This window comes from Chaetodon auriga, chromosome 16 (assembly GCF_051107435.1).
Source record: "Chaetodon auriga isolate fChaAug3 chromosome 16, fChaAug3.hap1, whole genome shotgun sequence".
Lineage (NCBI taxonomy): Eukaryota > Metazoa > Chordata > Actinopteri > Chaetodontiformes > Chaetodontidae > Chaetodon > Chaetodon auriga.
Window position 1 is genome coordinate 13,207,007 of NC_135089.1, and position 21,150 is coordinate 13,228,156.

The 21,150-nt window shown below is 42.9% G+C and overlaps 2 protein-coding genes across 3 annotated transcripts; one reads left to right on the top strand and one right to left on the bottom strand.

The window, feature by feature from the left end:
• Positions 1–185: 185 nt before the first annotated feature.
• Positions 186–7,134, top strand: gtpbp1 (GTP binding protein 1). 2 transcript variants are annotated; one of them, XM_076752012.1, is made up of 14 exons: positions 186–665; positions 1,920–2,031; positions 2,220–2,400; positions 2,574–2,757; positions 2,958–3,122; positions 3,392–3,515; positions 3,716–3,830; positions 3,913–4,057; positions 4,149–4,331; positions 4,499–4,634; positions 4,823–5,001; positions 5,336–5,497; positions 5,774–5,824; positions 6,022–7,134. In XM_076752012.1, the coding sequence occupies exons 1-14, from the start codon at positions 483–485 to the stop codon at positions 6,136–6,138; spliced, it is 2,037 nt and encodes a 678-aa protein (XP_076608127.1). In that variant the 5' UTR covers positions 186–482; the 3' UTR covers positions 6,139–7,134. The 2 variants fall into 2 exon arrangements, with proteins under 2 accessions (XP_076608127.1, XP_076608128.1); XM_076752013.1 differs by lacking the exon at positions 5,774–5,824 and having other exon boundaries at positions 201–665.
• Positions 7,129–20,127, bottom strand: sgsm3 (small G protein signaling modulator 3). Its single transcript, XM_076752011.1, has 21 exons — positions 19,946–20,127; positions 15,174–15,260; positions 14,620–14,705; positions 14,248–14,311; positions 13,573–13,784; positions 13,270–13,377; positions 12,706–12,849; positions 12,351–12,546; positions 12,011–12,156; positions 11,597–11,830; positions 11,305–11,487; positions 10,906–11,061; positions 10,734–10,788; positions 10,571–10,620; positions 10,215–10,367; positions 10,049–10,119; positions 9,769–9,817; positions 9,514–9,599; positions 9,310–9,432; positions 9,036–9,096; positions 7,129–8,783 (listed from the first exon to the last, which is right to left on the bottom strand). The coding sequence occupies exons 2-21, from the start codon at positions 15,178–15,180 to the stop codon at positions 8,700–8,702; spliced, it is 2,268 nt and encodes a 755-aa protein (XP_076608126.1). The 5' UTR covers positions 15,181–15,260; positions 19,946–20,127; the 3' UTR covers positions 7,129–8,699.
• Positions 20,128–21,150: the final 1,023 nt, after the last annotated feature.

The following is a 21,150-nucleotide window of genomic DNA, read 5'->3' on the forward strand; positions in this document are numbered from 1 at the left end:
TTTTTTTTCTTCTTATTACATGAAGTAGTTAAGGAGTATTACACTCTGATTGCACCATCACACAAACACAAGCAGCCCTGCCGCCCTGGGAGGGGCTGGTCCACCTGTAATCATATGAACGACCCCCTCGTTCTTATTGGTCCACTGCTAAGATATTCACGGTGCCTTAAAAGCCATTGGTGGACATGAAGTAAGAAGGCGTGCTGTACCTTACATATTGAAACTGATGAGGTTTGATGACAGGTTCTTATATTTAAATAGTTTACATGTAAACTGACAGCCTATAAATAACTCCAGCAGCATGTTAGTGTTACGTTTTCTACGGTGAGATTAAACAGTTTGACTGAACGACTTTATCTGCAGCTAACTGACATTAGTGTGTAGAGCTCGCGGTGCGGTGTCTACTGTGTGTGTTCGGTTGCCAGCCGTCATTGCAACAATTGGGACAGCTTGGAATTTATTACTGCAAGGCTGGCATAGAAATGGCATCAATAGCAGCGGCGCATGAGCCAGGCTCCATACCGCTGGCCGACGCTTTAGTCCCAGCCAGTATATTTGCTCCAGACCGGGGAGGATGCGGGGACGACGCCGGGGACGAGTGCTTCGAGGACGCGGACATGATGAACGGCGAGTCCGAGGACCGCGGGGTCGACTTCACCAACAAGGTAAAGCTAGGCCCCGGATATTATGGCGCTGCCAAGCTAACGTTAGCTAACGTTTGCTGTGCCTAGGAATGAATGAATGAAAGAAATACGTTTCTTGGATGTAACGTTCGCTGTGTAATTACCAAACACAGTACGATGATCCATACTAAAGCCACCATGCACCATTCGTGCCATATCAACGTTATTCACGCCTGACTTTCTGGACTCGGGGGGATTGCTATTGCTGACGTTAAATAAACTAGCTAGTTGTGGCTAACGCTAGCCTCAGCTGATGCTTTAGCGCGTAAGCTAGCCTAACGTTAACATTAGTGTCCTATCAGTTGGAACACATTGCAGCGTGTGCGACCACAACACGTCTCTGCTGGCCATATCTGAGGACACTGCTACTGTCAAGAGCAAAGCAGAGCAACATGATCGACTGTGCTGTCAACCAAACCAAACCAAAACACTGACTTGTCATGTTGCGTTAACGCCGATACTAAAAACACACTGATGAAATACAGGGCAACAAGACAATGTGGTCTCTGGTCATCCCTATCACCAGCACTGGACATCTGGAATAGTAATGCCTATAAGCAATAATAAAGAAAAGTAGTAAAGGGCTGCAGACTTATTGTGATTTACCAAAAGTTGCTATGAGTGTCCTTAGAGTTTTCGAATGATGTAAACCTGTATGAGAGGGACAGCAATCAGGCTTGTGTCCAGAAGTGTCAGGTTTCAGGTATTACACTACATTCCCCATGAACAGGTTGCGCAGGGTTGCATCAGGGAGGCAGTCCGTGGCTCACCTTTGACTCCTCCTAATTCTGTCACAGTTGTACTGAATTAAGTGGCAATTGCAATGCAGTTTTATTGTGGTATTGATTGGCATAGTGGAGCTTTTTAGGTCATCTGTATCAGCAGAGATAATAGTGTTGTGTTCACATGTAGCCGTGAGGTTACGCGGCTTCATGGGAAGAGAGACAGCTGTGTGTGGAGTTCAACTTTTGGACTTTTGCCTGGAGGCTTATCGTCTACTGTTGCTTACATTATGAGGGATGTCTGAACTGAAGAAAAAAATGTCCAGTGTGCTGCTGGTCACTGTTTCTCGTTAAATCAACCATGCCTTGTCCTTAATTGCAGCACACTGAATAAAGGATTTGCTTTGATTATGCACCTTTTTGTAGAGCAACCATCCACCTAGGGTCATAACTCCAACAATTGCCAATTTTCTGTCTGTTTCTTTTCTCACCCCTGCATGCACAAACCCCATAGCTGGCACTTGTTAGCCCGAATGGAGAGCAGTATGACTCGTTACTCCGCCAGCTACGGGACAGGATGGAAGAGGGCTGTGGAGAGACCATCTATGTGGTTGGGATGGGCTCAGGTGAGGGAAAAAAGCAAACAGTTAACGCTGTGGTTACTTAAATAAACTATTCATTCTTAACATCTTGAGCTCATTTTGAAAATTGCAAAGTTTTGGGACTATTTATGCCCTTGATGAAACCCGGACAAAACATAGGGTCTGCTTGTTGTGTACTGACCTCTTGTTCTTCTCTCTCCTCTCTGTTGCAGATGGTGGTGACTGGGGTCTGGATGAGAAGGATATGGAGGCCTCAGTAGCAACAGTGTGCTCTATGTGTGAGCAACTGGATGCAGACCTTATTCCGCTCCGGGAGCGCAATGAGGCTGCCGGTTTGGTGCGCGACTATCTGATCCGCCGGCGTGTGGGTGAGCTGGACTTCCTGGAGGTCAGGTGAGTGATCAGAAATATGAATAAAGAGGGGTCACGGGTACGATCAGTGACAGTTATGATAGTTATTTCTTTTTTACTGGATTGGTTATGTTTTATTAATGAGACATGTTAGAGTTCTGCCTTTCTTGCGCACTTTACTTTTGGTGATATTTTGGTACTCCTCTATCACGCAGGGTTGCAGTGGTGGGTAACGTGGATGCTGGTAAGAGTACTCTGCTGGGAGTGCTAACGCACGGAGAGCTGGACAATGGCAGGGGCTTTGCCCGCCAGAAGCTCTTCAGACACAAGCATGAGATGGAGAGTGGCAGGACCAGCAGCGTGGGGAATGATATCCTGGGGTTTGACCAGGAGGGACAGGTGAGGGCTAGGGAGTCTGCTGGATGCCATGTTTGTGAAAGAAAAATGTTGTTAGAATTATGGTTTATAGCTTATATGGTAACATTTTAAATGAAATATTGACAGTAACTAGAGAAATGAAAGCAGGTTTATCGATATAAGAAGTGAACGGAGCTATTGCATATATCATGTAATAGCCCCATTATAAACTGTGCTCCCAGGTGGTGAACAAACCGGATAGTCATGGAGGAAGCCTGGATTGGACCAAAATCTGTGAGAAGTCCTCCAAGGTCATTACCTTCATAGACCTGGCTGGCCATGAGAAATACCTCAAGACCACCGTGTTTGGGATGACTGGACACCTGCCTGACTTCTGCATGCTCATGGTCAGAGGGGGGGCTCAGGAGGGAGGCGATGTGTGTTTTTGGGGTGTCTGTAGGCAATAGGAAATCAGCATTATGTCAGTAAATATCGTGATTAGGTGACATATTAAAAAAAATATGAAAATGCATTGTTTTTATCTTTATGTATTGTACAGCATATCTGTGTGCATTGCATATACAGTGAAACATTTAAACTGTGGATGAAATCCTTAGCTGTTTTATAACTTACCCAAATTTGAAATGATTTTTTCTCTCTCTCCCTGCCTCACCAGGTGGGCAGTAATGCAGGTATCGTAGGGATGACCAAAGAGCACCTGGGCCTGGCCTTAGCCCTGAATGTGCCTGTGTTTGTAGTGGTAACCAAGATCGACATGTGTCCAGCCAACATCCTGCAAGGTCAGTCCTCTGGAGCCCCTGTTACAACTCAGTCAACTTTATGTCTCTCTTCCATGTGAAACACAATGCAACAATAGAAAGAGCTAAATCATTATGTGTAAAGGGTTCCTTGGTCTATATGCTGTTAATTTTCCTGAAATCTCTCAAAGTCGAACCATGTGTCGATCTGCTGTAATTCTTGTGGTCTTTCCTCACAACAGAGACACTGAAGCTGCTCCAGAGACTACTGAAGTCCCCCGGCTGTAGGAAGATCCCTGTCCTGGTACAGAACAAAGACGACGTCATCGTCACAGCTTCAAACTTTAGTTCGGAGAGGTACTAAGACTGTCCCAGTCTGATTCAGAGTAAGGGTAAAAAGGCTCCCTTTTTAACCTCTGTTGTGCCCCCCCCCCCCCAGGATGTGTCCCATCTTTCAGATCTCCAATGTGACTGGAGAGAACATGGACCTGCTCAAGATGTTCCTCAACCTGCTCTCCTCCAGGACCTCCTACCGAGACGACCAGCCCGCCGAATTTCAGATAGATGACACCTACTCTGTGCCGGTACTGGGACCACTGACAAACTCCTATCACTACCTCACATCTCGTACAGAATGGGTCCTAAAACACTGATTATGTTGTGTTTATGTCTCAGGGAGTGGGAACAGTAGTATCAGGAACTACTTTACGTGGACTCATCCGTCTCAATGATACAATGCTACTAGGGCCTGACCCCTTGGGCAGCTTCATCCCCATTGCTGTCAAATCAATCCACCGCAAGAGAATGCCTGTGAAGGAGGTCAGAGGTGGCCAGACTGCCTCGTTCGCTCTCAAAAAGGTAGGAGGGGAAAAGATTGGGACTGCAGCACAGTACACACAATCAAGTTAAATATTCTGCCTCCACACGCTGGTGATGACTGACCTCCCTTAACTTGCATTACTTTATAATTCATTACTCCCAACACTGATGAACATGTACATGGTTTTTCCCCTCATTTCCTCAAGATCAAGCGTTCGTCCATAAGGAAAGGCATGGTGATGGTTTCCCCAAGGTTGTGCCCACAGGCCACTTGGGAGTTTGAGGCTGAGATCCTGGTCCTGCATCATCCCACTACGATATCCCCCAGATACCAGGCTATGGGTGGGTAACAGTGACTGCACTGAAGATTTAGAGCCAATTCCTCAACTGACATTTATTCAACATATTTTTATATTGTTGCTTGGTTTGACGTGCAGCATGCTCACCAAGGTGCTCTCAATGGTGAAACTCATTTTCCCTTTCTTTCACTCCACCCAATCACCTTCCTGTCCTCACCCACCACTGCACAGTCCACTGTGGCAGCATCAGGCAAACAGCCACCATCTTGTCTATGAACAGAGACTGCTTACGGACAGGAGACAAGGCTTCAGTCCACTTCCGCTTCATCAAAACCCCTGAGTACCTGCACTGTGACCAGAGGCTGGTGTTCAGGGAGGGACGCACCAAGGCCGTGGGCACCATCACCAAGGTAGTACAGCCGCCTGGACCAGCAAGGACTAACATGATGAGTTGGGGGGGGGGGGGGTCAGTACTGAACAAATCCGTTTAATTACATTTGGCATTTCAGGAGAAAAACAGCATTTCCTTGTGTAAGAGCAAAAAGTTTTTAGAAATTGACTCACGAGTAGTCATTGTAAGAAAGGATTTCAAGCAAGAACATGCCCTGGTGTTATTGACTTTCCTACTCCCCAATGAAACACTTGAATTCGATCTCAGCTTCAGGCTCAGGTGTGTAGAATTGCTGTCAAATCGCGAGTATCTCATTTTCTAACTTCTCAAATATCGCCTCACATTCTTTTCAGCTGTTGCAGTCCACCAACAATTTGCCATCAAATTCCAAACCTCCACAAATCAAAATGCAGTCTACAAAGAAGGCACCACTCCGAAAAGAGGACGGCACTGCGGCAGCCAGCGATGATGTAGCAACAATAGCACAGTCAGCAGGCCCGAGCACGACACAACCGGTGAGACGCGACTCAATGTGCTACTTTGTGAAGTGCTGCGATCCTGTTGTGCTCCTTTGGATTCCTGTCTCTTACCGTGTACTTGCCCTAACATTGCAGCTCTTTTCTAACTCGTCCACTCCTCTGTGTCCTCCTCCCTTTCGTTTCCTTTGTCCCCTAACACCACCCTGTGCATCCTGCATTGATTTTGTTTCATTTCATCCTTTCATTTTGTTGTGCCATATCACTCCTTCACAATCTCTCCCTCTACTCTGCTTGCGTGGCTGACTTCCTAAGGGGGAGGGAGAGGAAGACCCTCAGATAAAGGAGGGCAACAAAGAGAACAAGGTAAATAGGGTCAATTTAAAATGAAGAACAGCAGAGAACCTGGATTGGGGAGGTTGTGTTTTACTTTAGCAAGATGGTTGCATCCATAGCCTGCCAATTTTCTTGATACACTCTGAGTACGAGTCTTCCGGTCATGTTCTTTTTATAGCTGCCTATACCACTATGTGCAATATTATCAAGTGTTTTTGTTCTTGCAGCCAAAGTCTGGAGGAGGTGGAAGGAGAAGGGGTGGCCAGAGGCACAAAGGAAAAGGTCAGAACAACAGCACCAACTCCACAGCAGCTCCCTCCTCGTCAGGAATAGGCGGCTGCTGAAGTGCCCTCCTGTCCCCTGTAAACCTCCCTCTCTGCTATCACTCCACCAAGTGTCTTCATTCCACAAACCATGAAGGATACAGATGTTTGGAGCAAGACACTCCTCACTCTTATTATGCCTTTTTACACCAGGTCCTTTAGGTTTTTTGTTTGTTTTTTAAAGGGAACACAAAGGGGTATGTCCCAAACCAAAAGGCATACACCCTGAACACATTTTAATGTCAGCTGCCTTTACTACTTCGAATGGTTTTGGTGATGGTTTTGGGTGTGGTTTTTGAGGTTAGCCTCACTCTGGATGATGATTTCATTTTTATCTATATTTCATGTGTCTATGAATCTACAGTTGAGTCCTCTGGCTCTGTGTCAGTGGCAGGGAGGGAGGCTAAACCCAAAACAAGGGTCCAGTACCAACATGAGCAGCTATAAATGAAACTCCCCCATGCATTCCCTGTGTATTTGCAATGAAAAACATTTCATGTACTATTTATACTGCATATGTAAATTAGCTGTTAGTTGTGCTCGGATTGGAAGGATGTCATTGTATAAAATGTATGCAAATCATAAATGAATGTAGCAGAGGGCACATAGTGATTTCAAATTCTAGATATATGGAAAGTATAAGCTGTTACATTTTATAACTGTCAGTTATTTATTTGGCATACATGCAGAACGTTCACACTGGTCGTCTTCGATCTCTCACCCTACTCTCACTGGCACTCTTAGATTCAGTAGTATCTGTCATGCTTCCACTGTCAGTCAGCCATGTTCCAAACCTTATACCAGTCGTGTCAGTACAAACAAATATAGCACATGATCTTGTCACTCCAACAGTTGCTCATGATTATAAGACATGCAGTACTTGCAGTGCTACTTGTAACTCTAGTACCCCATGCGTTATGGCCTGTTGCTGTTATAACACGTTGTGACATTTTAAAACACACTTTGCAGCTAAAAAAAAACTGATCATTAATAAATAAGCTTTACTGAACTTTTCAACAGTGGCTCTTTTTCGACGTGTATTTTTCTCAGATTTCCTTAGTACACATTAAGAATCTTAATACTGTGTCGTTTATTATTGGGAAAAAGTATTTGGATGGGTTTCCAGTATGTTTATCATGATCTTTTTCATCAATATACTGTCACTCTTTGAAGCAGAGGGGGGCTGTTGTGTAGTCTAGTCAGTTCCACATGTTGCAAGTGGAAAGTGGCAATTATTGGCTGCATTGCCTTTGAGCAGACACCAGAGAGCAGAATATTCTGTGTATTTCGGTTGTTTACACAAGCTACAATTGTGTAAAACGGGGGACATAAGTTGAGTTTTCTGCACACGGGAAAGATACAATTAACGATTAACAAGTCCAAAAAAAAATTCTCAACTGAAATTACATGACAGCTTCAAGCTCAACACCTGCAAGATCTAATGAGCTCGGCAGGAACAAGATAAACCAGCAAAGTCTCCCAAAGTACCCTGCTAAAAATGTATTATCTAGAATAGTTAACATTTACAATAAATAGGCAATTCCTCATTTTCTGCAGCTCTAAGCCAGAACTAAAGGTCAATCTGGAAATCAGTATGTAAGCTAGGAATGATAAAAGTTCTACGCTGAATTGCTTTAAATTGCGAGGGCACATTTAGTCACAAGCGACAGTTGTGTTTACTTTCTATACAAATAAAAATAATATGTAACATTTATTTACTGTAGATAGCAACACAAAAAAATATTGATCTACTTCATTTACATTTTTTTCATACAGGTGCACACTGTTTGCTACCTCTGGTAAGGTAGCACATATACCCATAGTGTTGTATTACAATTGGAAAAGGCTTTACTCGGCATGTGCAACATTAATATTTAATGAAATATTCTGTTGAATTCATGACATTGAGGTAAGTAGAATTCCACTCAAAAATAATTTGTAACTTTACAGCTCCATGTTCCGGAATGTTCTGTTTTGGTCTTCATATATGTGAATTTCCAGGGTAATGTGGAATTTAGGACTATATTAAAAAGTCCGGTGTTTAACGTGGTGATGACCTGCTGCTGTATTTTACAGACATGCAACCAATGCAAAAGACTGTGCATCTCACTCCTGCACAAAAAAAAAAAAAAAAAAAAAACGCTCTCAGCTATGAAAAGCTGAATGATCATAGCAGTAAGTATTGAAGAAATGCTTACTGTTAGGACACACTGAGTGCTCCAGTCCTATCGCTAGTCGCACGACCGGAGTGTTTTATCTTTATATACAGTCTTCCCCATGTAGTGCAACCTTCTACACTACATCTGAATTACAATAAGAGTATGCACCTTAATGCACACGAGCTTCAGCAAACTGGTCAACCTTTGTGACGACATGAGAGTCTCAGTAATGATTAGGGCGTCGCCATTGTCCAATGCTGAAAGGTGAAGTGACAGATAGGGTCTGTAAAGTAGTCACTTACTGTTACAGACAACTGTCTGTCTGTTTATGATTGAAAGTCTGTAAGAAACTGGTGAGGGGACATCAAACACACGCAGACAGGCAGGACAGGACAGGAGTCAAACGTTTTTTTGCTATGTGTTTTAGCCATCAATGTCCCAGCTGAAGAGGTGATGTTTCACCAGCATATCCTGCACCCCTTCCTTCAGTGGTCTCTGCTCCTTCTCCTAGAAAAGACAGGAAATGTTCGAAGCAACAGAATCAACACTACACCACAGAGGGCAATTCCATTGTATTAGACTTCTGACCAAGAGGTCTCAACTAAAGAGCTGATGCTGAAAAAGCACATCCATTTCAGAGAAGCAGATTTCTGAAAGCAGATGTTTTTCTTGGCTGAATACTAATATGTTGTCTTTGAATAGTAAGACTGGCTTGCTACTGCTCTACATGGGGATGCTGTGGTAATCTCCTTGGCTCACCTCTTTCTTGTCAGGTAGCTCACAGTCTTGGGAGAGGCTGAAGGCAAATTTTGACAGGACCCTGAGGAGACGACAACAGGACATTGGTCATTATTTCTAGATTTCCGCTGATATTTTCAAACTAATGGATGACTGTATGTGTTGCAAACATGGAAGATAGTAGGTGGATACAGTCCAGTTAATACTGCCAGCCAACCTCAGGAATATAGTACTGAGTCTGTAAGCAGCTTGTCCTATTTAACCATTAACCAGTAACCAGCTAAGCTTTTCTTACCTGAGCTCACACTTGATCTGTACCCATCCAGGACTGCGAAGGAATGACCATGGGTGATACCATTTTTCTACAGCAGCCATGCTGGAGCACAACACCTCCAACCATAGATGCAGCACCTGCTCACTGGTGGGGTAAACACATGTTTAGATACCATGTACAGAGTGACTGTGACTTAAATTGTGTGTGTCAGTCTGGAAAACTTACTTGAGACCGACACAGACAAGAGACCTGAACTTGATGTCCATCTGAGCGTGTGCAGAGTCGTGGCTCATGTTGACCGACTGCACTGCCTAGGAAGAGCAGACAGAGGGCTCTCATGCACTTCCTACCATCATTTATCTGTGCAGGCTGAATTTACAGACATGGACAGGCCTTACTGGGCAGACAATCCTCACACTGAACAATAAGCTAAATAAAAACTTGCTTTGTCTTACACCTAGTTATTAAATGCTTACTTACTCTGTATAACAGCTCCTCTGGAGTTAGTACTTTCCCATCTTCATCTAACCTGGTAAATACCAGAAGAGAATAAGCCGTTACATTTTTATTCCCCTGCCAATGCACAACTTTTAACATTTCAATTCTTACTGATGGTGAACAGGTAAACTTTATTGGTTTATTTTTATTATGAATGTATTAGTTTTGCTTCAACAGATCACAATCCCCCCCATGCTCATGTTAAATATTCATGTAATAATAGAGTTTAACAAAACAAATGACAACACAATGATTGTTTCACCTGTAGGTTTTACATAGCACCAGTCTGGAGTAGACAGAGTTGAAGTCCCTCTCTACCTCTCTGCTGGCCGCCTGAAAGAAAACCAGAAGACAAAGAATGATTAAGCCCCATTGTAATCTGACACAACAGCTGTGTGCAACATAATGCCATTTGGAATTTCTCCTACCTCTTCTATGAATAACCAAGGGTGACAAGGCCCTCCAAGTATAGATGGTTTCTTGAGACCGTGCTGAAATATGGCCTTCAGGGCAGGACACAATGTGCCCCTGGCAAGGTCTGTCACCGCCTCTGTCACAGAGTCATCACCCGCTAATGAGTACTGGGGACAGACCCAAAAGCACAAATCACTGTTTAGGAACACTGCACATTCACAATGAGGACACTGGAAGGGGAACGTGAGGAAACAAAGACAAAAACGGCCAAATATCACACATGAATATTGAATATTCTAAAACTGGGCAAACCAATGTCAGCATGGAAACACTTGTGCCTTATTGAGCTGATAATTAACTGCTTCCATACCTCCTTGCTTCTTTCATCTAGGATCTCCACGAACTTGGCAGGAAACCAACCTGTTACAGAGCCACATAAAATGCCAATGTCAAATGAGCCATAAGTTAGATTATAAAAGAATTAATTATCCAGATGGCAATAGTGGGAGTTGATACGTTAGAGAAGCGCTCACCTCTAAGGCCGTTGAGCTCTCCAACCCAGCAGTGCTCATCCTTCTGTGAAATGATCTGAAAAAGAAATATAAAAACACAGCAGGATAAGAATCAGAGGTGAGTGGTTATGTACATGTGCACAACACAAGAAGCAACGTATTTGTGTACGCCTCAGTGTAAGTCATGACTCACAGTGATGATGTCATTCTTCCTGAAGCCCAGCTCGTCGTCATCGTGTCGCTCAAAGTCCAGCAAAGCCTTTGCCCTTCTCCGCCGGTTGCGAGAAACCACAAGAAAGTTTTCATGATCTCGCTGGTGGCTCTCCATGGAGTAGTCGGGCGTTAGGTCCTACAGAGACGAGACAGGACAAGTCAGGTCAAAACGGACTGAAAATGGATGGAAGTATAGATGCTGAATGCTACGATTTGATGGTGTTACAGGATTAAACGTAGGACTGAACTACTCAGTCTGACCAGTCATGCCAGCAAATGGAGGGATGCCTCTCTTAATGCTCCTCTTATTTTTGGTTGATTCATTGTCCACAGCAGGACATAAACCACAGTGTTCCTGCGCTGCAGTGTGTGAGCTCACAGTGCTGGAGTGATGTGGGTCCAGACAGTGGAAGTGCTCTGCGGTGCGGGTGATGGCCTCGCGCAGGGCGGCCACCAGCTCGGTCTGCTTAATGTTCTTGGATTTCAAAGCCTCTGCCTCATCTTCCCCGAACAGCAGGGAGCTCAGGGTGGACTTCCTGCGCAGGGATTGTCTCCTCACCACCTGAAGGCAAGATTAATTATTTTGGAGAATGGACACACACACACTCTCTAGTCCTATTAAAAATAATTGTATTTCAGCATTTAACTTTGCAAAGACTACAGCGACTGACCTTGTTGAGATTTGTGTTAAGGGTTGTGTTGTTCCCATTGTTGAGCTGTGTCTGTTCATTTAGGATGTAGGCTAGGTGCTTATGTCGGTGAGCTTCCAGTGTTTCCTGGGATAGTGTCCCTGCTAGCCTCATAGCCTCCCCAAGAACTGCAGGCCCATCTCTCAACTGGCTTGGCAAGTCCGACAGAGTATTAAAAATGGATGCAGAGTTCTCTGATGAGACGAGCTCCTCCTCCTGGGGCCAGGGAGTAAATTTTACAAGGATTAATACTCAACATCTACAGCTTTTGTCAAGCAGTGGCTGGAGTTGCCGGTGACAAGTTGGTGTGGGACGGTTTCTAGCTATAGTGTATAATGTATGCTGATATTTATTGCTGTAACATGTCCATCATCATAATCATCATCATACAAATACCTTGATCTTGAGCATGCCCAGTGTGACCTGGAAGAGCACCAATGAGCCCTGGTAGAAGAGCAGGTCCCAGATCCTCAGGAGCAGACGTATGTCCACCACACTGGCAAATGATGTCAGGAACCAATGCAGCGTGATCAGCGACAGCTCTGGATGAGTAAGAAGCAGGGGGTTACATACTGTATGTGAAATGGAGGGTGATGACCTCCCACAATGTAGCTGGTAGAGGCAGTAGATAAATGGACTTCACTCCAGTCAAAGAATCAGACTCCAGAGAAGAGACATATTCAATTTCGATACCGCTTGATTCGCCTTCCATCTCTTTCATTATACCCATCCTTACCTATGTCATGCTCCTGAAGAAGGCGGTCAAGGGCTGGCAGGTACTGGACAATGAGTTGGCGGAGAACCCTCTGGTCCGTTTGAACGCCCAGCAGAGTAGAGGAGAAGTAGGACGGAGGAAGGAGGTCTTCGATCAGGGCACACATCATCCATAGCACATCCTCCTCCTCAAGAAAGAGCAGGAGACAGGAGACCACCTGTGGGAGGGCAGCGAAGATGGAAAAAGTTAGAAAGACAAGAGCAAAACATAACAGTGATGTAACTGTGATGAAGGTGTTACGATAAGTGTGTGTGTTGACTCAGCTGTCTGACGTCATGTTTTTGTTTTTGCTCATTCTGTGTACACGTGTCCTCACCATGCCAGTGCCCTGACAGTAGCCAATGTCTGGGTAGAGCCAGGCCAGGCCCCTCAGTACCCGTCGCAGCCTTGGCACTCCAACACTGGTCAGACTACTGAAACACGCATTGGTTGGCATAGTCCGTAACAGGTCCTTCTCTATCTGAGAGACAGAGGTGAACAAGGAACAATAACATCATGATTACAAAGAGCAACAGGTAAAGCACATGGGAAAAAGGTAATAAAGACCTCATGTTCATCTTTGTTAATGTGAGCACCTGGCTATCCAAGTTCTAATATCGAGGGTAATTTTTATTTGATGTGACGTGTGAATTAAATCTCTGAATTCATAGCATCATGGTAGTGCTTGATCTATTACCTACCTCATCTGTCTACGTACTCGTGTCCCAGAATAGTAAATGTATAAGATATAGTTATTTAAATGAAGTTTATTTGATACAATTTAAGTGGTTGTTTCCCATTATTTTATTAATCAATTAATCATTAACCACTGATGCATGTTGTCATGCTTGGTAGAAATGGGATTGTGCTTGTTTACATGTACAGTAACCAGGAATTTTACCTGTTTGGCTGTGGTTGTGTCATCGTTGGAACTGTTCTTAATAATTTCCCGGTAAGGGATCTCAGAGGTCCTCTTCTTCTGCAGGGCTCCAGACAGGCGCATCCAAAGCTAACAGACAAAACATCCATAAAGCGCTGAAAAGGGTTTTGTGACTCTGGAGATCATTTTTATGAATGTAAACGCTCACTGTAGCACTCTTGTGTCTATAGGTTTAACTTTTATTTAGTCAGCATTTTAGCCCAGTGAGTTCCACTTCTAATCAATGGCACGAATCGTTATCCCATGCTGAACAAGTCTATTTACCTGAGGCCTCATGCTGTGAGGTATGCCACCTAGCACCAAAGAACGCAAACGCTCAGAGCGTGGAAGGACGGGATCAATCAGATCCCAGGTCAGGTCACCCACTGTGTGGTTGTGAGTGAACTCCAGGTGGGCTTGCCAGCGTAATCGTTGCTGGGGGTCTTCACGCTGGGGTGAGCCATCAGTGCCCAGCCAGGACCTGGACTTCCCGCCATCTGAGTGACGACAGCGTGATACATGAGGATTTAGCAGTTTGTGTGCTTTGTAATCAACTTTCTAACAGTTAACACCATACCACCTCTTGAACTGAGGAAGTGAATATATTTGAAAATGCTAGACATACACTATTAAGCAAATCAATCAGCTGAATACAGGAAATATACTGATGCAAGACAAAATATTGGATAATTAAAGCACAGAAACCAGCCTTCTGACCCACTACAATAGAGCAGGCTTTGACCCAAAAACTCAAATGGTACAAAACATATTTTCCACTCATCACCAAGAAAGAAATAGAGCAAAAGAGAAGCTCGGTTACTCGAAATCATATCTTAATTTGTGTGCATAATATAGCCACACTGCCGAGAAATGAAGATTTCTGTTTATGTTTCTAGAATGGGATTCAGGAGTTTTACCAATGTGTGTGTGTGTGTGTGTCCATGTAAGTGAAGGCATTACCTTCAGTGTCCACTCTGAAGCCAAACTCATCATACTGGAGCTCAGGCTGTTCTGAAGGGTCTTTCTGTAGAGACAGACAAATAGCATCCAATTCTTTAATGGAGAGAAGGGACTACAGCTTTTCTGAGTATTTTTAACTTCAGTTAAACAGATCAGAAGTCAGTGTCACATGAGGACAAAGCTCCTGTGGTGTTTTTCATCTTCATATCCAGATGCTTCATAGCTTATCTTATTTTCTGCTGCTTTGTTGTTTGTCAGACCATTTTTTCCAGATTTTAAAATAGTCACCCTCTTCATTCTCTATTGTCATTAAAACAAAATAAAGTCTTGTGAAGGTTTGCACATTGACATCATATGAAGTCACGTCCTCACTTGGTGGTACTTGGCCAAAATGTCCTGGGGCCACATGCTGGGGGTGAGAGCAGAGAACGGCCCACCAGGGGCTGGTGTGTAGGTACCTAAAAGAACGACAGAGTCACGCATCAGAATGACGGGCACTTAAAGGTTCAGTCTTTCACACAATTAATCTAATATTAAAGGACCAGTGTGTAGGATTTAGTAGCATCTAGCAGAAAGGTTGCAAACTGCAACCAACTGAACATCCCTCCCCTCACCCTCCCCTTCCAGTTGCCACAAAACTGTGTAGAGACAAAGAGTTCATTCTAAGGTAACAAAAACACATTCTTACTTTGAGTTGATTATACACCAACAAAATTGGAAATATAAATTTTCATTTCCGTCAATAGATCCCCATAAATCCCACATACTGGACCTTTAATTATTTGTGTTATTTCAGCCGTACAAGGTCAGGGTGTATTTACAGACATGAATAAGTCTTGCTGATAACAAAAACAAATTTAACACCTCTCTTCAAATCAGGAGCTTTCCGCACTTGTGTTCAAATCCAAATGTATACAAATCTTTACCTGACATCTTATTGGTAGCAGAGCGAATGGCTTCTATATGCAAACACCGCACTCACTCTGGAGAAAGGTCAGCAGATAGCACCCACTCTGTGAAAGGGACAAACAGAGGAAGAAAAATGGTTGGTGATTCAGTTCCTGGAGAACTCTAAAGTGCTCCAGATGCCTGTGCTCCATGTGTGTGAGGGGAAATGTGAGACATAGTGAAGCAGTCTTTATAACCGCAATTAAGTCCATTATGTTGTGCCTCTTCTACTATCATTGATTTCAAGTTATTACAATGCATCTTATCTAAATCTGCCTCTTTGCTGTAAACAATCGTTTTTTGGAAAAAATGCTTCCAGTACCTTAACGATGAAGAAACAGAGTCCAATAATCCTTTAACAAAACAACGGTCCTTCAAGCATGACTGAAGGAAGAGCAGCAGAGGCTCTGAACTAATACAGGAAGTGAGAGAGGAAGAGAGCTTGAGGGAGAGAGAAAGAAGAGCATTCTGGTGTCTCCTCTCAAAGCCATATGACTGCTGTACTGTCCAGAGGCTAATTACCTCCCTTAACTTTGTGTCTATGCTCTATTTTGAGACAGTGCAGGTCCTGAGGCAAACGAAAAGTCTGCTCACTGTTTACTTTAGTCATTTAGTGAACAGATTTTTCTTCATGAGGATTACCTCTTATTTAATATGGCTCTAAAACAGACATTCAATGGCATTTATTGTTAAAATAAAAAAAAAAAAAAGAGCAGTGTGAAGATGGCCAACAGGCGACAGACGCTTGTTTTTCTATACTAGCTAGTTCAGAATACAAAATTGGGAACATGCATAGGTAGTTATTTCTATTTGGAAGGCTCTTGTCCTGTATTTGACAGCATGCTTGCTATAGTTAGTATGTTTTTATTGTGTCACATCTCCTATAAAACTAGGACAAGTGTCTCTCAACTCTTTTAAAAATATACTGCATAGTCAATCAATACATAATGAAGTAGGAAAGTAAGAAAAAGAGCCATTTACAGCACTTGGCCAATCATCACCATCATCTATTCTCAGGGTGGCAACAAAGCTTAGGCAGTTACTTTATAGCCAACCATCCCCGGCATTTTTGGTTCGTGTTACGTCACATAAGGAAGGAGCATCAGTCGGCCAACTGCCTGCAGGCTAAGCTCTACCATCTATCTGCAAAGGTCCAGCAGGTATGGCACCTACAGAGAACAACACATGAAAACAAAAGAACTTGCAAACTTAAGGGCTTGGATTTTTTTTTTAGCTCAGCCTATTGGCCTACAGGCAATCATTCACTTGACTGAATTTCATTCAATAGAACTGTAACTTTGTAAACAACACGTGCTACATACAGTACAAACATGTATTAAAGCTGAAGCCAAAGAATTCAGATCCAAAATGCAAACAGATGTGCTGCTGTTGCAATACATCAATATGAGCTCAATAAATAATGGCCAATCCCCTGATTACAGGAAAGCCAAATATTTGAGAAACAAAGCTTTCTCGTCAATTAAAGGGGGAAAGAATCTGGATGCATAACGTCATGACATCTTGCTTTCACGATCACATTTAAGTATCCTGAGACGGGACACCGTTCAGTATGCAAGCACTGATGAACCACACACAAACACAGACGGGCAGACGCAACAATACAACAACCATAACCTGCAAAAGAGGCTCGCAGGCACGAAAAAAAACCCTGCCAAAATGATTCATTCCAGCAGCAGGCTTGCGGCATCTGAAGAGGGATTTAGGACTTAAGAGAGATGAGAAATCAATTTGAGGTTTGGAGGATGGCCAAGTACTTTCAGGCTCGCTCTGTGTGTAGCTCAGGGGAGCACTGGGATTTTGGAGCTGCTCCCTTACAAGAACACTGACAGTTTAATCACCTGCCAAGAAAATCAACACAACTGAACCCCTGCTGCGAACTGTTGCACATATAGACAATCTAATTGCAAAATTCTGCTGCAGAAGGAAGAAAAGGTTAGACAGGGAATGGCTGGTTCATTATTCAATTAGTCATTCAACTTAAAGATATCAGCAGCTGTTCGGGTTACTTGTTTAAGTCATTTTTCAAACAGAAATGCCAAACATTTGCTAGTTGCAGGTTGTCAATGTGAGGATGTCCTGCTTTTCTTTGTTTTATTATAGTAAAGTGACTCTTTTGGGGTTTTCAGCTGTTGGTTGGTTGGTTAGTTGTCTGGGACATTCTGATGGGCATTTTTTTCAATACAATAAAACAATTGGACCACCCAGAGGAAACCCATGCAAATCAGGAAACCCACATAAACACAGAGAGTGCATGAACCCTCCCAGTCGGGAATCAATGCCTTCCTGCTTTGAGCTAACAGTGCTAACCACTGATTCACTGTGCTTTTCAGAGTCAGAGATTTTTCATTACTGCAAAGAATTACAGCAAATTGGAAACAACCATTTGGCTGTTTACAAAAGTCAAATATGAGGACAAGTATGTTGCTTCCATTCTGATGGCAAGTAGCTCGTGGATATCAGCTGTCACTGCAGTTGAAGTTATGCTGGAGTAAATACGATCACCCATCAACAAGTTTATATTATGTCAGGAGGACATAAGAGGCCATGAGAGCCCAACCAATACTTTCGAAATGGGGAAAATAAAGACATTAAGACATGAATGTTTTTCTATATTACATCATTTACCATTTCAAATTTTAGTAATATTATTCAACTGTAAAAATCATCTTTTTTTTTCCTTTGACAAAAGTGTTTTGTCAAGTTCTTAAGCAAAAATGTTTAAGGAAAATAAAATAAAAAATTAACAAAAATACTTTTTATATACTGTATATCAAAATGCGTTTTTCCTATGCAGGCATGCATATGATCTGCATATGATTTAACTCCTCTAACAAGGTCTGTGTCATTTTATATCAAAATCAATATGTTTTGGGATATGGTAAATTTTCTATAAATTAAATGAGAAAGTGTTTATGAATTCAAAACATAACCAGACAAGATATCATATTTACTCAAAAAATAATGTCAAAATCCATCTTTAACAAAGCAGTCCTACTCATTGATTTACAGCATTCCCCAAAATGGCGGAATACAACCACTGATTGTATTGTGGAAGGAAGAGCAACCATGGACTACAAATTCATATGATCTTACAATCAACTGGAAATTCCATTCATTATAGTTACTGCTGTCAGTTGCAAGCACACTGTCTGATAATATGATCTTGTTACAGTCATGTGCTTCCAAGGATTTCACTCCCAGAAACAATGTGAAAAAAACAAGTTTTGTTTCTTAGCAGAAGAGCTGGGTCTTCTGCTAAAAAACAACCTCTGAAGACAAGAAGATCTTTTCCATTATTGAGGTGTGGCTGCACTCACCTGTGTTTGCACAGATTGGTCAACACCCTGCTACAAGTAAACCAAAGAGTAACTTCCTGCTACACAAATAGAGCTATAGTGTGTGTGTGTGTGTGTGTGTGTGTGTGTGTGTGTGTGAGCGCGCACACGAGCACGGCAAACCCTTCCTCTTACAACAGTAATGAATAATCTTCTTTTTGCCTTGACACTTGAGTGCGTGCTGCCCTGTGGGCTTGCCCTACAGACACCCCGCTCCCCCTTCCCAAACACCTCCTCCAGTTTTTCCTCACAGCAACCACAACAATGGTGACTCATGTTCCCCTCTTGTGAATACGCCCACCTACACAGCCACGTATGTCAGACAAGCGCTGCCTCATGCTCCGCCAAGTTAGCGTTGGCTGAATGATAGACAGTCCTTCATTCTCTTTGGCAGGCGCTCTCTCTCTCTCTCTCTTCCTCTCGTCATCGTACACACACTGCCATGCATCACATGTATCCATTCACAGTTTACTTGCACACAGAGGCATGTGCCAAACCCATCCATATCTACAGCTGCAATAATTCATCGATTAATCTGAGTAATCTTTAAAGAAAAGAAAATTCCAGCCTGTGGAATGAGGATATTTTCTGGTTTCTCTACTCCTCTATGACAGTAACCTGAACAATTGAGGAAGTCATCTTGGGCTTGATTTTCAGACATTTTATAGCCCAAACAACTCATCAATTAATTAAGAAATTCATTGACAGATTAACCTGTTATTCAAGTAATCATTAGTTGCAGCCCCTTTAGAGATAGAAACACTATTCTGCAGGGGGAAGGAGCTTAATATCAACCATTAGACATGAGATTACATATAGCAACAAGTGACCCCCCCTGGATTTGTGGTTCGAGAGGACACAGCATAGCCGTATGTTTTCAGGTGTTATATAATGTTTTTTATATGATATTTTTCATACACACTGCAGTCACTGTTAAACCTGACAGTTGAACATCAAAGCTAACGTTTTGCACGAGTTATTCTGTAGACACACACGTGATAAAGCGAAATATCAGTGAAGTCTTACGGGACTATTTCGCTTACTTGCATGCAGTTGCGTCTACATTGTGCGACCATCCTGTAGAATTGTTCAACATTAACGTTAGCTAACTTAGCGTTACGTCAAACCCCAGCTGACGTCAGATCCAGTCAAACGGCAAGAAAATGAGCAACACTTTTCAATGGCAACACCTTTGCCCGAACGCATTTACATGTATTTACACATTTTTACACAATGAGCTATGCCTGCGAATTAATAAAACTCCTAACATCCGTCTCATACACCAAGACGTTAATGTAGTCACTGAGTTGTCAGCTGTTAGCATACCTGCTACATATCGCTTTAAGCTAACAGTAAAATACACCGGCGGACGACAGCCTGCTCGCACTGCTTACCGTGACATTATTCTGGTGAAAGCACAAGGTTATGGTTTGTGGCCGAAATGAGAAGACGCCATATGCTATACCATCTTTCGTCTCGTATTTGTGCTTCCTCTGCGTTGTGCACCTGCTAGCGACGTGTAGCTCCGTTGTATCCTTGCACCCTTTCAAGGTTTTCCCTTCCCATCCCGAGAAGTAGTTCTAGATCCCGGAACTACACTTCTCACTCAAAAATATCCTTCCGCAGAGGAATAGATGACGTAGGCACACGACGTTCATTTCTTCCATTCATTCATTAGTTCTGTCGTCGTACATCCCAGTCCAGCACAAATCGACCAGTTACGAGTCACAGCAGGAGTAATCGTACTGTCAGATAAAAGAGGAGCGCCATCAGACACTTCGATGCAAAGAATTAGATTAATCATGGAAGTCTGGGTCCATGATGGTTGTTTGGCTTTTGTGAAAGACACGTCAAACATTTTGAATCATGCCGTTTTAAAAGAAAGTATCCCTAATAATGACAATATAAGAGAAAAAAAAAAAGACTATGAAAAGATACATACATATATTTTTTCATGATCTTTAACATTTCGTGGAAAGGTTTTTATCTTTGTTCCACTGAGGTTGAAATAATATATTATCTATTATATCTATTTTAATTGTATCAGCTAATGATATTGGCATACTTTCTTGTCTTACCAAGGTTTGAGCACTGTTTGAACCACAGTGCTAAGTTAACTGTATTGTTTTTTGGATATGAATGGCAGAAGTGGGAGAATTAGGTGATAGCCCTGTGAGACTAACTCTGATTCTCCAAAACTAAATTCTGTGATTCATGTTAAAACATAATGCTATTACACAATTGCTCCACAAGATGTCTCTAGTGCAATGAGTGCACAAGCTTTTTCACTTCGGCTCATTCATTACAAGCAAGACCTTACAGCATACTGCATGTTCCCTTTATTAAAGCCCCCACAAGCCTCCATCCTCCACACACCCACCAACCCACTCACCCACAAGCACACACCTAAGATAAGACATTCAAATCGCAGACACATGTGCTCCTGTGCAAAGTGGCCTTGGGGGACAGTACCCTGTGTTAACCACTGTTAGTTAGTGGAAACGGAGGCTAAATGGGCATCAGTAGCATTCTCCTAACTATGAGATGATTCATGCGTGGCAGGAGCTCGCACTTTGATGCTGGGGCTGAAAATTTTGCA